Raw genomic sequence first — 19,637 nt, forward strand, 5'->3', positions numbered from 1 at the left:
GCAGTTCAAGCGTGTGTTGTTCCAGTGTCAACTGTAGTTGTCAGAGGACAGGCATTAAGAAAGTATTTCCACCACTGGATTCATTTATAAATACTAAGATACTCAACATTCAGTGACACCTGAAATAGTTTCTAGTATTTCTTTTCTGTGAGATGAAGGAAGGTGAATGGTTGTTTCTGTGCTACTGAAACACTTGGAAAATCCCAGTAGGTTCTGGTGGAGGGATTGGTGGGCGTTGGGACTAATTTCTCTGGATTAAGGAGGGTGATGTTGCCTTTTCTGGTTCTTTTGACATCTTGTTGCTGTGCTTCCCCTGCCCTCAAATTTATTTCTTAGAGCAGTTTTAGTTTTACAGCAAAAGTGAGAGGAACGTACAGAGATATTCCATATGATCCCTGCCCACACACATACATAGCTACCCCCATTATCACTGTCGCTCACCAGGATGGTAGCTTTGTTACCAAGGATGGACGTACAGTAACACCTCATAAATCACTCAAATTCCTTAGTTTAACTTACTCAAGGAAGTGGATCAAAAAAGATACTGCTGTGATTTATGTCAAAGAGCATTCTGTCTGTATTTTCCTCTGAGTTTTATAGTGTCCAGCCTTATATTTAGGTCTTTAGTACATTTCAAGTTTATTTTTTATATGGTGTTAGTGTTCTAATTTCATTTTTTTTTTTAAACACATAGCTTTCCAGTTTTCCCAGCACTACTTACTGAAGGGACTCTTTTCTCCATTGTATAGTCTTACCTTCTTTGTCATAGGTTAGTTGGGTGTGTGAGTTTGTTTCTGGGCTTTCTGTCCTGTCCTGTTGATCTGTATTTCTGTTTTTGCACCTGTACCAGACCGTTTTGATTACTGTAGCTTTGTAGTATAGTCTGAGGTCAGGGAGTCAGATTCCTCCAGCTCCGTTTTTATTTCTCAGGATTGCTTGGATTATTTGAGGTCTTTTGTGTTTCCATATAAATTTTAGAATTTTTTGTTCTAATTCTGTGAAAAAATGCCATTGGTAATTTGATAGGGATTGCACTGAATTTGTAAATTGCCTTTGGTAGTATATTCATTTTGAGAATATTGATTCTTCCAATCCAAAAACCTGGTCTATCCTTTCATCTGTTAGGGTCATCTCTAATTTCTTTCATGAGTGTCTAAAGTTCATTTTTTTTTTTTTAGCACTGAATAATATTCCATTGTCTGGATTATCAGCTTTCAAATATAATAGACAGTTATTTTACCAGTGAAAGTGAGTTTATTTGGGAATAGCCAGAAAAATTGAAATTCAAGATATGCAAACTGTGGCAGACTGGAGGCAAATCCAGAGAACAAGGAAGGGGAATTTGCTTTTACAGGGAAAAGAGGGATGTTGGGAAGGGCTGTAATAGCCAGAGTCCATGGAGGAAGCTGGGAGTACAAAGTATGGAGGCTTCTCATCAGTTGAGCTGCTGCATGTCTGATTGGTAGAGTTGATTTGGGTGGAAAGAAGTTTTCTTCTTGCTAGATAGTAAAGTAAGCAACACCTTTCTGTCACAGATAGAGGTGTATAGCCCTTCCTATTTGGAGTAACTGACAGATACAGAGAGGCATGAGCACTCCCCCTACAGGCCTGTCCCTACTCTAATTTTAGCTGAGTTTTCTTTGATTATTAATAATTTCACAGTATGTACCTCAGTTTATTTATCCATTTACCTACTGAAGGATATTTTGGTTGCTTCCAAGGTTTGGCAATTATGACCAAAAGTACCATCAACAGTTATTCACAGGTTTTTGTGTAGATGTAAGTTTTTAACTCATTTAGGTAAATATCAAGGACTGCAACTGCTGGATTGTATTGCAACCCACTCCAGTATGGACGGAGGAGCCAGATGGGCTATAAGTCCATAGGGTCACAAAGAATCGGACACGACTGAAGTAACCTACCCACACACATAAACACACACACACGGTAAAAGTATGTTTAGTTTTGTAAGAAATTGCCAGATTACCTTCCAAAGTGGCTCTATCATTTTGCATTCCTACTAGCAATGAATGAGAATTCTTGTTGCTGCACATCCTCACTCGCATTTGGTATTGTCAGAGATTTGGATTTTGCGCTTCTAATTAGGGATGTAGTGTGTGTATGTGTGTGTGTGTGCACGCTTAGACTCTTTGTGACCCTTTGGACTGTGTCTGTCAGGCTCCTCAATCCATGGGATTCTGCAGGCAAGAATACTGGAGTGGGTTGCCGTGCCCTCCTCCAGGAGATCTTCCTGACCAGGGAATTGTCCTGACCCAGGGACTGAACCTGGATCTCCTGTGTCTCCTACATTGCAGGCGGATTCTTTAGCTGCTGAGGCATAGCATTGTGTAGCAGCATCTTGTTTTAATTTGTAATTCCCTAATGACATACGATGTTGGCCCTTTTTTTTTTTTTTTTTTTCATTTGCTTGTTCGCTACGTCTTCTTTACATTAAATCTTCTTTGATGAGGTGTCTGTTAAGGTCTTTGCCCATTAAAAAAAATCAGGTTGTTTTCTGATTAAGTTTTGATGTTCTTTGTTTATTTTGGATAACAGTCTTACATCAAATACATCTGTTGCAAATGTTTTCTTCAAGTCTGTGGCTTTTCTTCTCACTCTTTTGACATTGTCTTTTGCAGAGCAGAAATTTTTAATTTTAATGAATTCCGTCTTATGAATTACTTATTTTATGAATCATGTCTTTGATATTTTATCTAAAAAGGCATCACCTTACCAAATCATGTAGATTTTCTCCTGTTGCTCTCCTTTTTTGATAGTATTGCAGGCATTGCAACCACAGTTTCAGCTTTGGGAGTGGAGGGAGTTGATATGACTCTAGAAAGGTAGAGGGAAGTAAAGAGAAAATTAAGAAAAGTTAAGTCCCACATCAGCAGACAGGAATTATTTTTTTTTCTGTTGTTAAATTAATGTAAAATTCAGGGAACCTGAAAGGTTAATCATGACTGATAAATATCTTAGTATAATTAAAATGTTAAGTGTATACATGTTCTCCAGTAAGCTTTAAGAGGCATTGTAAATGACTTTGATTTAAAAGGGGAGATTTTCATTTCTCTGACCTTTTTTCCTGCTTCATTTCTCATAATAGTCTAGGTGGATTGAAACCATATTTCATAAGGCTTCTAAGAAATTATTTTGATATTATAGCTACACTTAAGTAAGCTTAAATCCTAATAGCATTTTTACCCATTATATAATAGAGTGTTTCAGAATTTAGAGAAACCTGTTGAGTAGTAAATGAAAATGAGATAAGAATATTATTACAGGCATACCTTGGAGATACTGAGAATTTGGTTCCAGACCACCATAATAAAGTGAATACTGCAATAAAGCAATAAAACCAAAGTTTTTGGTTTTCCAGTGCACACAAAAGTTCATTTTATACCACACTGTAATCTGTTAAGTGGGCAGTAGCATCATGGTTTAAAAAAACAATGTACATACCTTAATTTAAAAATACTGATCATCATCTGACAATAACAAGGTTGTCATAAACCTTCAATTTGTAAAAACCATGATACCTATCAAGTGTAAGAAAGTGAAGAACAATGAAGCTAGATAAGCCTGTAGAAGTTAATCTCATTTCTCCAGGATAAACTGAGATCTGAAGAGATTTTAAACCATGCCTTGTGTATATGTGTCTCAGGAGGGCTCCAAGACACCGCCCCCCTCACCCCCTACAGGTTTGATGATTCACTAGCAGTGCCCCCAGGACTCAGCATACAGTCCTAGTCGTGGCTATAATTCATTGCAGTGAAAGGATACAGATTAAAATCAGCAAAGGGAAAAGGAATATTGGACAGAGTCCAGGGGAAACCAGGCATAAGCTTCTAGAGTTCTCTCTCAGTTGATTCTCACAGGACATGCTTAGTTCCCCCAGCAACAAGTTGTGACTACATGTGTTAAACGGTGCAAACCAGGGAAGCTTCTTAGAGGCCTATTGCCCAAAGTTTTTTATTAGGGGCTGATCATATAGGGACTGTCTGCCTAACATGTTTCAGAATTCCAGAATCCCATCAGGAAAAAAAGTATTCAGAATAACTACATAGTTTATACAGACTGTTTAGGTAACAGTGAGCCTGTGCCTAATCAGGGTGCCTGAGAACTCTCCCAAAATCTTCCTAGCCACCTGTTAAGGGCTAACCCTGTACTCAAGCCTTAGGATAGGCAGTTAGGCCTTCTATTGTTGTCTTTTCTGCATTGTGTGTGTGTATATGTGTGTAGCATTTAGCATGTGATGCTCTTATTAAATGTTAGCTGCTTTTATTATAGGGATTCTTCATTGATTACTGCTACTACTAAATGTGGTCTTCTGCATTCCTGTGAAGCAGTATTTTAATTTCCATTTGATAGATGAGACCAAGGCAAAGAGAATCTTTGATATATCTAGATACTCTCACTTAATTGACAGAGCAGGTGTCAGAACCTAATATGTTCTTTTTGCAAGCCAGTAGGGAAGAAAAAAATTATTTTTGCCTTGTTGACATTTCTAGAGGGCATTATTAAAATAGGAAAAGGCTTAAATATTTAAGTTAATGTCACATCGGACCAGTTCATGACCTTTTATGCTTAACTGTTTTTGTATTCAAGAATTACTTTGTTGACTGTGTAATTTTTTGAACTTTAGGGCATGATGCCAGTTAATGCAGCACAGTCCCGTTGGGAGAAGTTGCAAAAAGTGACTGTTTATCATTTTTAATCTTTAAAGCATCAAGATACATTAATCTTAATCCAACAGTAAGCTAATCTATATCAGTACTAGTCTTGGTGAGTAGAAATTAATCCTGCCCTTGTCATTACCTTTTACCCTCAAACGCGTCAAGGCATAGTAATATTTCAGTCAGCATGCCGAGTTCTTACTTGGTCTTATATATGAACTTTGAGATTTCTTAGTAAGTATCCCAAAGTGAATTTAACTTTTCATATAATAAATGTATCAAAGCAGTTGGGTAATTATCTTCATTTCTCTTAAGTTGTACTTGCAAATAAACCAGACCAAACTACCGTTTCTTAATCTTGTCAATACCAGAGGCAGTTTTATAGTTATTAGGTTCTACTGCATGCCACTCAACTGTCTGAAAATAGTTTACACTGTTTTCACTTTCATTATATTCATTTGATCCTCATACTTGGCTGTCATAGTAGGTATTTTTCTGATTTTTAGAAGAGGAAGTTAAGACTGACTTATTTGAGACTTTGGAAGCTTCTAAGTTTGGGATCAGGCTTTTAATTTTGTATTATTTACACTATATAATAAAGATGTTAGGCTCTTTGGACATTTTCTTTTAAATGCCATCAAGAATTATTTTAAAGAAAACAAATTCTCTAACAGTAAGTAAAAATTATAATCATTTTTATTAGTCTGTCACTAAAGTATTTTTGGTCCCTTGTGTTAGATAGTAGACTTATTAAAAGCCTGAATAAGATTACGCTCCTTATGTTGCTTCCAAATAAAAATATAGATTTAGAATTTTTAAAAGTAGATATGAGAAAAGTCTTACACTTTGTACCAGAAGAAACTGTGATAGAATTTGTTACTATATTTTGGCCTGAGGAAGGTCTTTCCAAATATGATGCAAAATGCAGAAGTCATAAAGGAGAAGTTTGATTAATATAACTACACAAAAATCACCACTGTAAGCAAAGTCAAGACAGATGATAAACTAAGAAAAGTATTGCTATTCATGTGACACAAGGGTAATTTTTCTAACATAGAGCTTTAACAAATCTGGAAGAAGAAGTTAACTCCAACAAGAGTAGAGGAAATGTATATACTTTTCATATAAAAGGAAATGTAAATTACTCAAATATATGAAAAGTACTCAGTTTCATTCATTAAGCACATAAGGTGCAGAATTTCACCAATTAGATTGGGAAAGCTAAACAATTTCAGCACTCATTGTGCTGGCAAAGGTGTGAGGAAATTGCAGTCTCATGCATCACTGGTGGGACTGTAAGTGTGTACAGGTTTTATGAAGGGGGATTTGGTGTTGTCTGCCAGAATTAAAACACATATTCTTTAACTTAGCAGTTCTGATTCCAGCAACTTAATCTATGGATATACTTGTAGATATGCAAAACAATTCAGATGCAAGATCACTCATTGTAACGTTGTTTTAATAGAGATTAAATCCAGTTTACTGGAGATTTAAACTCACTTCATACCTCTAATTTGGTCCTCATTTTTATTCTTAGGAGTAATTTGTCTTCTCTCTCTTTTTTTTCCTTAACCAGTTTTGATTTTTGCTTCTGAATCATCTCATAGTACCATGTGAAAAAGAGAGTCAGCCAGTAGTTGTTAGTTTTTTTTTTTTTTTTAACTTTTTATTTTATATTGGCTTCCCTGGTAGCTCAGTCGGTAAAGAATCTGCCTGCAGTGCAGGAGACTAGAGTTTGATTCCTGAGTCGGGAAGATCCCTTAGAGAAGGAAATGGCAACTCACTCCAGCATTCTTGCCTGGAAAAAATCCCATGAATGCAGGAGCCTGGTGGGCTTACAGTCCATGGGGTCACAAGAGTTGGACATGACATAGCGACTAAACCACTGTATATTGGAGCTAATTAACAATGTTGTGGTAGTTTCAGGTGGACAGTCCTACATATACATGAATCCATTCTCTCCCAAACTCCGCTCCCACTGGTTGTTATCAGTAGAAATCTACTCTGGCAGAAAAGGAATTTATTGAGAAAGAATATTGGGTAAGCTAAAGTTATCAGCCAGGTAGCTACAGAACTTGGCTTGGAAAATGGCAGTTAAGATCCAAGAGCAAAGTCTATATAATATGAAATCTTTGACAGTTTTTATAACTTCGAGACCTAGTGTGTTTTTAATTGTTCCTTGTTGCTTTAAGGAATATATATTCTGTTCATTGAATTCATAAATACATAATCAAGATTGTTAATTTTATTGTTCAATTTTTCTGTATTTTTATTACCTTTGCTCTGCCTAATCTGTTTTTAATTGGGATATGTTAAAATTTTTTACTATAATTTTGGATTTATTAGTTTCTTTTATAGTCTTATTGTTTTGTTCTGTGGTAGGTTCATACAAATTCATAATTATTGTATCTTCTTGATGAATTCACTTTTTCATCATTATATAGTTTCCGTCTTTATACCTTAATTCTTTTTCTCTTAATTTTGCCATGTACTAGTTCTGTGGTCTTGGGGAAGTCATTAACCCCTCATTTTCCTTATTGTAAAATGGTTATGATACCTGCTTTGCAGAGTTTCTGTGAAGATTCACTGAGAAAATGTATATGAAATATTGTTCAGGAATAAGTTCTTCATAAATGGATTAAAAATATTTTCCTTTTTTTGTCTTAAGGGGTTTGCTTTTCTCTTCCCTTTCCACTGCTCTTTTAGAGCATCTGCTTTTGAACACTATTTGCCTATAATTAGAAGTGTTCTTAAGAGATATGATTAAAATAGTCATCAGGAGTTTATTTTTTAAGTGGATGAAGGTGATGGAATGTTTTCCTCCCAAGCCCTGGGTCTAATAATTCTCTCCTGTTTGGTACAGCTTTAAGTTCCTGTTTTCTGCATCTGCATTAGGTCCAGTGTTTCTGTCTAAGAATCTTCCACATTTCTCTGGTGTAAATGAGTCTTTCTAAAGTAGTTGAGACAACTGAAAAAGGATGAAAGTCACCTTTTTGAGGAGCCCACTTTTCTACAACAGATATTATCAACCTGAATGGATGTAGAGTTATTAGTAAGTCTTAAATACCATGTTTAAGTCACTAAATATATACATGGGGGTGTATAGAAGTGTCATGTACATGTAAGAAGGCTGAAGTGTGTGTTTTCTCCTTCCTTTTTATAGCATTTAGGACTTATCTTTTATTTGTTCCTAAGTTGGATTTTTATTTTTTATATAACCAATGTGTATTGTGTGCCTCTTGTGGGCCTGGACTCTCGGATTTAAAACTATATATAGAGAAGAGAAGAACACAGAATTTCAGCTGAGAAAGCAACATAAAAGGTTTAGAAATATGTGGCATGTATACTGTAATTAGGTAGTCAAGAGTTGAGAGAGAGAGTGCTTTAGAAAGATGAAGTTGTGACCAGTCTCTGGAAGACCTTCAGTGACATTGAAGAGTTTTGACCTTATTCTATAGGCTGATCAAAACCAATGAAGGCTTTGAGGATAAAAAAAAAAAATCAGGGTATATACTGAAAATATTTATAGGTTGTAATCTGTTGGCAGGGTTGAAAAAGAAGTAGAAAGAAACAGTATGAGTAAAACCTCAGCTTATTTAAAATGTCGCTTGGTAATATTTAACTGAGAACTTTTTAAAAAAAAAAAACTAAGTAAATAATTTTTGGCCGTGTCAGTGGCACAGTGTGCGGGATCTTAGTTTCCGGGTCAGGAGTCAAACCTGCGCCTCCTTCAGTGGAAGCACGGAGTCTTACTCACCGGACTGACAGGGAAGTCCTGAACTAAGAGCTTTAAATATACTTTTCCTTGAGGTCTTTTACCATGTTACTTTTATCAGTGAGACCCTTCAGACCACTCTGTGTACTATTTTTTCCTTCCATCTTATGTTTATTTTCCTTCATAGCCCTTAGTACCATCAGCGGTATTATACACACACACTTGGGTGTTTATTGTCTGTTTCCCTCCACAGTTTTATAAGCTCCATGATAGCAAGGACTTTATTTGTTCAGTGCTTCTCCCCAGTGCTCAGGACTGTGCCTGGTTTATACCCTTTAATAAGTATTGGTTGACTGAATGAATGAATTTTCAAATTGTGGGAAGATGACCACAATTTTTATGTGCTTTATGATGTAGGACAAGATCTTGGTTCCTTCCTAGAAAGTTCTGTTAAAAATTTAGTGTTTTCTTTTCTCATTTCTCCAGAGTTTATATTCAGAGCGCCAATCAAATTAAGCAAGCCTGGGGAATTTCGTGAGGAATATGAAAGCCTGAGAAAGGTATAGTATACATATTATTATGCCATTCATTTTCTTAAAGTAAATTGGAATAATGACATTAAAGAGTACTTAGTGGAAGCTTAGATTTAATAGGGAATTTTAAAGTTGATAAAGTAGAACCTGTCTGCATTATAGCAAACAGATGAAAATGTAGCTCACAGGGCCTATCATACACCTGCCACAGTAACTGGCCACCAGGAGAGGTGTTCTTGGCATTTAAATGTTAGTTAAAAGCTAACATTTAACCTTTAATAATAATAGCTTGTATTATTTTTCATTATCTTATAAGGTTACTCTAATTACATGTGTTCTCTAAGAACTGTAACTTAGACTGATAAAGGGATAGTGGGATAATTTTCTCGTTGGAGAACATTTACCATCGGGAAAGCTTTTAGCTGTGTCCACATCATCTTATTTTTGATATTTTCAAGCTAATAGTCTGGGAATCATTTGGAAAATTAAGACTTCAAAAAGTCCGGTTATAAGAAGTGTAAGATTTGTATTATCCTTCCCCAGCCCTCTCCCTGAACCACCATCCCTTACCTAAGATCATAATGATTAGATAATCACTCTACATGTAAATGTTTAATATTTTATAAAGACAAATAATCCACTTAATCTGAATCGGACATCATCATAAAGCAGAGACAAGACAATAACATTACTATGGCATTTTAGACTGAATGAAAGGTCATATTAAAGAGAAAGAGAAGAGAAAAAGGACTGTGCTTAATTACTATATATTTGATCTTTTCTTTTAAACGAGTGTCAAATGTTGACATGGGTCCACTTGCTCCTTTTATCTTAGAGTTGTGAGTTTTTTGTTTTTCATTTTAAATCAGTTACAAAGCTTTTTTCTACATAGAAAGAAATTGTTCTCAGGGGCTACATGAAGAGAACCACAGATTTCTCTTAAATAAAATTCCAGAATATGCAGATATTTAGTTTTAATGTAACTTTTTATAGATTTGGAGAATATGGACATTTTAAAGCTATCAGCTTGAATATAATGAGAAAATAAGGACTCAGAGGTAGAAAAAAGAAGTAAAGCAGAAGGCATAGTAAGTATAGAGATTTTTTAATAAACCTTAGTAGAGAGACATAAACCTTGGGGAACTATCCTTTTGTTCCTGTTAGGAGGGAGGGACAGAAAAAATAGTTTTAAAACTATAGTTTGAAAAGTGACTGATAGCATAATGTTGAGTGAAGCCATGACAATCTCATTCTGTATAAACTGGATTGGAATTGAAAAACACTCACCTATGTCATTGTGTTGAATAAATTTAACCATAGAGTCTCCCTGCCTCCCTTCCCCAAGTACCCAAGTTATCCTTGAACCATTGTATTATCTGGAAAATGGAAATCCAAGTCATAGAACCAAATTATATCCATACAGTGGAATATTATTCAGCAACAAAAAGGAATGGAATACTGACGTGCTACGATAGATGAACCTCGAAAAGATGCTAAGTGAAAGAAATCAGGTGAAAGAAGCCACATATTGTATGTTTCTATTTATGGCAAATGTCTAGAATAGACAAAAGTATAGAGACAGTAGATTAATGGTTGATTGAGTAGAGGTGGGAATGGGGTTAACAGTAAATGGGCATGAATGATTTTATTGCAGCGATAAAGGTTTCTAAAACTGATTTATGGTATGTTCCACAACTTGGTAAATTTACTAAAAATCATTGAATTTTTTGAAATGGATGAATTATATAACATGTAAAAATATGCCTCCAGAAAGTAAAAAAATTAAGATACTAGACATTTGGATGGAGAACTTGAAAAAGTTCTTAAAAAACTTAAAAAAGATGTCTTTTAGAATGCATATTTTCTGAAACAAAGCAAATATATAATTATCTAGATGAATCCCTAGGGAAGGGAGATATTTAAAAGTTTTTACTGAGCAAGTGATGGAAATTAATTCTACACAACTCATGACTAATTTGATGTACAATACACTTTGCTTAGTATACTTTATTATTTTATTTAAATGACAGTAAAAACCTTTATAAAGGCTATAAAAAGTAATCAGGAAGTTTTATTCCCCTGATTCTAAGTCTTTTAAAAGATGTTTTCTTGCTAATCATAGATCCTTCTACCCATGGTGTAGTGTTATGCTTACTGAGGTTACTATGAGTGTCTAAATTTTATGATTCTATAAATAGGTTTATATTTCTAAATATGTTTAAAATTTTCTTCCTGCCATGTGTTATAGCTAATTTTGTCTTTTTTATGCAAAAATATGCAGAGCAAACTGTGAAAGTTCTTCTTTTTTTTATTTTCCACTCTCTTCCCCAGAGATAACTAGCATCGACAGTTTAGTGTATATCCTAGATTTTTAATGTACTCACACACACACACACACTCACATACACTTTTTCAGTATAAATGAGATCATGGTGTATATTCATTTATTCAACAAATATTTATTATGTCCTCACTGTGTGCCAGGTACTAGGGATATGATGCTGAAAGAGACACCCAAGGTTCTTGCTGTCAGGGAGATTCCATTCTAGTGGGAAAGATGAACAGTAAATAAGCAAAAAAGTATTTAATATATATTAATAAAGCAAGGTAGGAAGAGTTACAGGGGAGTGGAAGGGAAACTTGAGACACAAAACGACTGTTTTTAATACAGGGATCAGGGAAAATGTCAGAGAAGGCAACATTTGAGATGCTACCTGGAAGAGGTGAGGGAGCAAGCCAAGTAAAGTTGTGAGGAGAGAGCATTCCCGGCAAAGGAAACAGCAAACACACATGCCCTGAGATGGAAACAGGTTTTCCTTGTTAAAGGAACACCTTGGCTGGAACTGAGTGTACAAGTTGTGGATGGAAGTGCAGTATGGGGATTTGGTATGATGTGAGTTGTGAGAGAGAGGAGGGCCATATCAGAGAAGGCCTGCTGCTGCTGCTGCTGCTAAGTCGCTTCAGTCGTGTCCGACTCTGTGCGACCCCAGAGACGGCAGCCCACCAGGCTCCCCCATCCCTGGGATTCTCCAGCAAGAACACTGGAGTGGGTTGCCATTTCCTTCTCCAATGCATGAAAGGGAAAAGTGAAAGTGAAGTCACTCAGTCATGTCTGACTCCTAGCGACCCCATGGACTGCAGCCTACCAGGCTCCTCCGCCCATGGGATTTTCCAGGCAAGAGTACTGAAGTGGGGTGCCATTGCCTTCTCCGCAGAGAAGGCCTAGTTGCCTGGTAAGGACCCTAAGTTTATTTTAAGTGTGTTGGAAAGCCAGTAATATGATCTGACTTATATCTGCCTGCAATGCAGGAGACCCCAGTTCGATTCCTGGGTCAGACAGATTCACTGGAGAAAGGATAGGCTACCCACTCCAGTATTCTTGGGCTTCCCTTGTGGCTCAGCTGGTAAAGGGCTGCAGGGCTCAGCTGTGCCCTGCAATGGTGGAGAGCTGTGTTCTATCCCTCAGTTGGAAAGATACCCTGGAGAAGGGAAAGGCTACCCATTCCAGTATTCTGGCCTGGAGAATCCCATGGACCAGTCCATGGGGTCACAAAGAGTCGGACATGACTGAGTGACTTTCACTTTCATACTTTTAAAAGGTCTCTATTTGCCTTGTGGGGAATAAACGTAATAGGCGTAGGAATTAGGAATTGTATTTACTATCAGTAGTAGAGACAACAGTATTCTTGGGCTTTCCTGGTGGCTCAGATGGTAAAGAATTCACCTGCAGTGCAGGAGACCTGGGTTCGATCCCTGGGTTGGGAAGATTCCCTGGAGGAGGAAATGGCAACCCACTCCAGTATTCTTGCCTGGAGAATCCCATGGATGGAGAGGCCTGGCAGGCTGCAATCCATGGGGTCACAAAGAGTAAAACATGACTGAGCAACTAAGCAGAGCAGTAGAGACCCCGACATAATGACTCAAATAAATTAGGAGTTTTATTTTTTCGAGTAACAAAAGAGCTGGAGGTAAACTGTCCAGGACGGATTCAGCAGCCCTAGGACATCAGAGGTTCAGGGTCCTTTTGTTTTTCTGTTTAGACATCTTTTAGCATGCCTGTCTCCTTGTGGTGTGAGATGGTTAATTCTTCTCCAGAATTCCATCTAGACAGAAGGTAAGGCAGAAGGGCATATGTCAGCTGAATTTGGTCTTTTTCTCCTATATTTTGTAGTTTAGTGTCACAGACTCCCTGTGGCTGTCAGGAAAGCTGGGAAACAGTGTTTTAGTTGGGTACATTAGTTTCCTCAGTAAAATTAGGATTCTTTTAGTAAGAAATGAAAAAATGAATACTGGGTAGGCAGCTAGCTATCTCTGCCTCATGGGGCAAAAATGGAAATAAGACCAATTAGAACATGGAGTAAGCAATGGGTTGGGTTTAACCAGGATTAGAAAGTGCGCTAAGAAGTATGACAGAGGGAATGATGCAGTAGACCTGAAGGTGTATACAAGGAAGTTGTAATTTTGAACTATGGTTGCTTTAAGAAGCTTGTTTGAGGAAGGAATTGAGAACATGAGGGGCGTGGTGGACAGGGAGAGTGGTAGAGTTGGTGGACTGGAAGTTTTGATGGGGATAAAGAATTAGGAAAGTAGGGTGACTAGCATATTAGTAAAGTTGGAAACCTAGAAGTGTGAGAGCCTTAAATGTGATGCTGAGAGGTAGTTTTAGTTATTGAGCATGACAGTTTGGGATATGATTGTGGGAGGGCGTAACTGAAATAGGATGGAAGAAAAGATTTATCTAGAAGGCAGTGAAGAACCTGAGAGAAAATACTGCTATTGAAATCTTCAGGAATGATCACTGGAGTAGCTGGGCAGAAACTTTGGTGCTGAGGTTTTCTGTTAATAAAGGGAGTTGACAGGCAAAGTAGGGGACGACCACAGAGAAGGGTTGTGAGTATTACGGTCTACTGGTAAAGACGTCAAAGAACCTAGGAGTTTTGAGGAAAAATATGATCTACTCTGTAGCCAGTTTCTTTTTTTTTTTTTCTGACAGTATGTTTTTTTTGTATGTGTGGATGGGAAGCAAGTGCTTTCATGTAGGTCCTTTTTTCATACCAAATGATATTTCATGATGTGGATGAGGCGTACATAATTCATTTAACCACTGATCATTTAAATTGTTTCCCATTTTCCCCAATTTTGAAGAGATGTTGCACTAAACATGTATGAATATATCTGAGCAAATGTTAAGTGAGATTCCTAGAAGTGAAAGTGCGGGTCAAGTGGTATGTACACTTTGTGTTTTGGTGGGTTAAGAAGACTTTTTCAACCTGACTTTCTCATCAGCAGTAAAAGAGAGTCCCTTTTCATTATTTTTAATATTTTGCTATCTCCTGAATAAAATATCTCATTGTTTTCATTTACATTTCCTGGAGTACTAGAGAGGAGGAGCATCTTGTGCTTACTACCCATTTCTTTTTGTGTGTGTGTGAATTGCTTATTTAGCAATTTCACACCTTTAAGTGCGAAAACTAGTTCCATCTTCTGCATATTTGTGATCTTGTTTGCTAATGGCATGCTATTTTTTTCTGTACTTTTATAGATATGTTCCATTAAAGAGAAGTTTCCTGACATTTCATGTTGTTTTAAGCAGAAGGAGAATATTAGAATGTGCTCAGCCCTCCATCTTGTTGCATTGATTGGCGAAAGAATTTTGTTAACCCTGTGTTGGGAGCTTCCCCTGGAGGAGGGCATGGCAACCCACTTCAGTATTCTTGCATGGAGAATCCATGGACAGAGGAGCCTGGCAGGCTACAGTTCCATCGGATTGCAAAGAGTATGATCCTACTGAAGTGAATGAGCACAGGGGAAAGATTAAGGAAGCACCAAGAGGCCAGAAGCTCCTCCAACTCTCACAAATTATTTCTGTAGTCTATTATCATTGGGTGGTAGACCATTTTACCAATTTAGATAAGAAAACGAGACAATTACAGATGCACAAGCCTCTAAATTTTAAAGTGCCACTGGGACTACTGTGCTGGCATCATCTGTGGGTGGTGTGGCACTGTATGTGTGAGGGGTGGGTACTGTAGGAGGCCATGGTGACTTGCAGGGTTCTGCACTTCATGTTCAAAGTGGAAAACCATTTCCTAACGGCATTTCTATCATGATGTCCTGGGCATGAAGGCCTTAATGATGGGAAATGAAGTAAAATGATGGATGGATTTGGACCTGAGGCTGATCATTTTGTTGCAGAACTGACTTACAGTTGGGGCATCGGAGACTAAAAACTTGGCAATGACTTCGTGATTATCACAATCACTTCTAGCCAGTTCAGTTCAGTCACTCAGCTGTGTACGACTCTTTGCGACCCCATGGACTGCAGCATCCCAGGCCTCCCTGTCCATCACCAACTCCTGGAGTTTACTCAAACTCATATCCATTGAGTTGGTGATGCCATCCAACCATCTCATCCTCTGTTGTCCCCTTCTCCTCCTGCCTTCAATCTTTCCCACCGTCAGGGTCTTTCCTGATGAGTCAGTTCTTCACATCAGGTGGCCAAAGTATTGGAGTTTCAGCTTCAGCATCAGTCCTTCCAATGACTATTCACAACTGATGTCCTTTAGGATGGACTGGTTGGATCTCCTTGCAATCCAAGGGACTCTCAAGAATCTTCTCCAACACCACAGTTCTAAAGCATCAGTTCTTCGGTGCTCAGCTTTCTTCATAGTCCAGCTCTCACATCCATACATGACTACTGGAAAAACCATAGCTTTGACTGTATGGACCTTTGTTGGCAAAGTAATGTCTCTGCTTTTTAATATGCTGTCTAGGTTGGTCATAACTTTCCTTCCAAGGAGCAAGCGTCTTTTAATTTAATGGCTGCAGTCACCATCTGCAGTGATTTGGGAGCCTAAGAAAATAGTCTGTCACTGTTTCCATTGTTTCCCCATCTATTTGCCATGTGGATGCCATGATCTTAGTTTTCTGAATGTTGAGTTTTAAGCCAACTTTTTCACTCTTCTAGCCAGGCCATCAGCAATGCCAGGAAGCTGGAGTGGCCACTCAATGAGGTTGCAGGAGCTGTTTTTGAAACCAAAGCCCCTGGAGGATATAAATTCTGTTTGCAGAACCGCAGTCCACCACAGACAGATCCTATATTAAAAGTAACTCTACCAGAGTCTGATCTTGAGAAGTCCTTTGGCTACTGGTATAATGTAGTAGGAATGAAAGTTTGTGAAAAAGATGAAAAGAAGCAGAGTAGTTTGCTGGGCTGTGCTGATAACCAGTGTAAGCTGGAGCTATAGGACATCTTGGAGGCAGTGATCTTGCAGCAGCTTTTGGACAAATTGCCTTTTCTTGCCCCTAGAAAGAGTAGTCAGAAGACTTGATAAAATGGGAGAACCGGGGGATTCTGACTCCCATTTGAGTCTGGACACTCTAGGGAAAGCAACAGTGCAAGTGATCATTCTGCCTAACCCTGATGGACATGAAATTTGCTTTGTGGGAGATGAAGCATTTTGAAAACTCTAGAAGATGGATCCAGAGAGAAGCAAATTATTGGATGATGCAGTGGCAGAAGATGAAAGTGATGAATGGTTTGCTTCACAAAATAAAACAAGGCTTCAGGTTAACTGAAGACTTCATGTGTAACAAGCATTAGTGTTTCCTGTTTCAACACTTGTGAGGCCTAGTGCATGCATTACATTATGTGATAAATGCTCTCATAACTTGGTTGTTTCCTGCACAGCTAGAGAGGCTGGGGTGGTAAAGATCTGTGTATTTTAATCTTTGAAAGGTCTGAAATATTTTAGAAAAATCCTATCATTATTAGTCCATTTAGAGCAGAACTCTCACAATCATCCTTGCCATCGCTGGAAGGGCACACTCTATGTGTGACTGTATTACATTAGTAATAAATTCTTCTCTAGCCTGAGACAGATGTATGGAACATTACCTTTGGTTGGGGGAATTTTGATAAGCATGTAACTTTAATGAGAGCAGTTATATCCAGATTTTTTTTAAAGTGCCATTGAACAGCACTCTTCCCACCAGCCCTGTGTTCATGACAGCACTGCATTGGTTATCTTTTACTGTGGAATTGAGAGAAGCTCCCCCAAAACGTGGGGACTGCTGCGGTCACCAAAATAGGTATAGTTTGTATTGCAGGGAATATTTGTTGGAAGACCTCTTAAAAATTGATTAGTCCAATCACGTCTTTCATTTCAATCACATTCTTACAGAGTATAAGCCTCATACAAAAACTTTGTCATTTTTGGTCAGGGCTATATCCTTAGCTCTAAAAGCAGTTCCTAACTCAGATTCTCGTGTGCTGTAAATGTTCATGGAATTAAACTTACTGCATATAGGCCCTATGTCTAGTACTAAAGTGGGAGAGGAGACATCAAAGATGAATAGGACTTGGTTCCAAATTGAAAGAAGTTCATATGTGTTTTATTCTAAACTCTTAAGTATGGCTAGTTAACATTTGAAGTACTATTAATAATAGGGAATACATACTCTTGGGTAGTTACTTAGCATTTGAAAGACAGTAATCGGAACTTTCTCTACAGAGGCTCCTATAAACCCTTCAGTTATTTCTGCAATCATCCAGTGCCTGCGGTTTGTTGACTAGCATAATGAATATTATAAATGTTTTCTAAATTTTTAATTTTTGTAATGTTTAAACAAATATAAAAAGGTCAATAAAATGTGAACACCTGTATACCCATCACTCATATTTTGCAGTTATGAAGATAAGTAATTTTTCATGGTAAATGGGTATTATTCATGACATGATCAGCTACAAATATTCTGTAGGGATCTCTCTCTCGAATCAACAGGATTGAATAATCTAGTGAGCTCCACAGCCTGTTCCTTCAGTGGAGGCTTGCCCTATGGCTAGGAATTCTGTTTGCTTTTGTGTTTAGCTGTCAGACAATTCAGTTATTTGATTCTAACCAGAAGATTAGTTGAACCTCCTGCTAGATGATTGCCTTGGGTGAACCTGTCATACAGGTTATTTATTTAGTATCTAAAAGGATAGAACGCTAGCTGGAACTTAATGATACTTATATAGTAAGTTATATGACACACAAAAAACCTTTTAAGTGCTGTGAGATAGATATGACATAAAATTTGTCATTTTAACCAATTTAAGTATACAATTCATTGGCCTTAAGTATACATTCATAGTATTGTGCAATCATCGCTGTTCTCTTTCTCCAAAATATTTTTATCACTCCAAACAGAAACTCTGTACCCATTAATCAATATCGCCCCATTCCATCATACCCCCCAACCCCCGTTAACCTCTAACCTACTTTCTTTTTTTACAAATTTGCCTATTCTAGATATGTAAGTGGAGTCATATCATATTTGTCCTTTTGTGACCTAGCTTATTTCATGCAGCATGTTTTCAAGGTTTATTCACATTGTAGCATGTTTTAGTAGTTCATTCCTTTTTATGGCTGGATATTCCGTTTTGTCAAGGCTATGGTCTTCCCAGTGGTCCCGTATAGTTCTGAGAGCTGGATTGTAAAGAAGGTAGAGCGCCAAAGAATTGGTACCTTTGAAATGTGGTGCTAGAGAAGACTCCTGAAACTCTTGGACAGCATGGAGATCAAACCAGTCAATCTTAAGGGAAATCAACCCTGAATATTCATTGGAAGGACTGATTTTGAAGCTGAAGCTCCAGTGTTTTGTTCATCTGATATGTACAGATGACTCATTGGAAAAGTCCCTGATGCTGGGAAGGATTGAGGGCAGAAGGAGAAGAGGGCATCAGAGGATGAGATGGCTGGATGGTATCACCGATGCAATGGACATGAACTTGGGCAAACTTTGGGAGATGGTGAGGGACAGGGAGGCCTGGCGTTCTGCAGTCCATGGGGTTCCAGAGTGTCGGACATGACTGGGCAACTGAACAACAACACCATTTCATTTTTGTTAATCCTTTCATCTCCTGATGGACTCTTGAGTTCTCACTTTTTGGCTGTTGTGAATAATGCTGCATAAACATTGGAATACAAGTGTCCGTTTGCCTCCCTCTTTTATTTTGGGTATATAATTAGAAGTGGAATTGCCAGGTCAAGGGAATCATTAAACTGTTTTCTACAGCAGCAGTACAATTTTACATTCCTACCAACAATGTGTGAGGGCCCCAATTACTCACATTCTTGTTAGCACTTGTTATTTTCTGATTTTTTAAAAAATAACCATTCTAGTGGGTATCTCATTAGGTTTTGATTTGCATTTCCCTAATGAATGATGTTGAGCCTTTTTTCATGTCCTTATTGATAACTTTGTGTTTCTTCTTTGGAGAAATGTCTGTTCAGATCTTTCTGCTCAATTTTGAGCTGGGTTTTTGTTGTTGAGTTGTAAGTTTTATTTTAAATGTATTCTGAATATTAAATCCTTATCAGATACATGATTTGTAAATATTTTCTCTCACTGTGTAGGTTGTTTTTTCATTTTTTTGTTAGTTTGCACAAAAGTTTTTAGTTATGATGAAGTCCAAGTAATGCTTTTTCTTTTTGGTCTAAATTGCTTAATGCTTTTCTGTTTCACTTTTTCACTCAGCATAGTAATTCCGAGGTTCATTCAGCTAGTTACATGTATCAATAATTTATTCTTTCTTACTGCAGAGTAGTATTTCATTGTACATATCCCAGTTTGTTGATCTCTTTGCCTCTTAATAGACATTTGGGTTGTTTCCAGTTCTTAGCTATTACAAATAAAGCTACTGTGACCATTCACTTGCAAGTCTTTGTA

At 37.5% G+C, this 19,637-nt stretch overlaps 1 protein-coding gene and 1 pseudogene across 1 annotated transcript in view; both read left to right on the forward strand.

Moving 5' to 3' along the window:
• Positions 1–19,637, forward strand: part of RNF169 (ring finger protein 169) — an 87,366-nt gene that overhangs the window by 24,665 nt on the left and 43,064 nt on the right. Inside the window, exon 2 of the mRNA NM_001435214.1 lies at positions 8,878–8,951. Within this exon, the coding sequence (NP_001422143.1) occupies positions 8,878–8,951 (74 nt within the window). The remainder of the gene's footprint in view (positions 1–8,877; positions 8,952–19,637) is intronic.
• On the forward strand, positions 13,277–19,621 carry LOC104974272 (glyoxalase domain-containing protein 4-like; annotated as a pseudogene).

Source organism: Bos taurus, chromosome 15, assembly GCF_002263795.3.
Source record: "Bos taurus isolate L1 Dominette 01449 registration number 42190680 breed Hereford chromosome 15, ARS-UCD2.0, whole genome shotgun sequence".
NCBI classification, from domain to species: Eukaryota; Metazoa; Chordata; class Mammalia; order Artiodactyla; family Bovidae; genus Bos; species Bos taurus.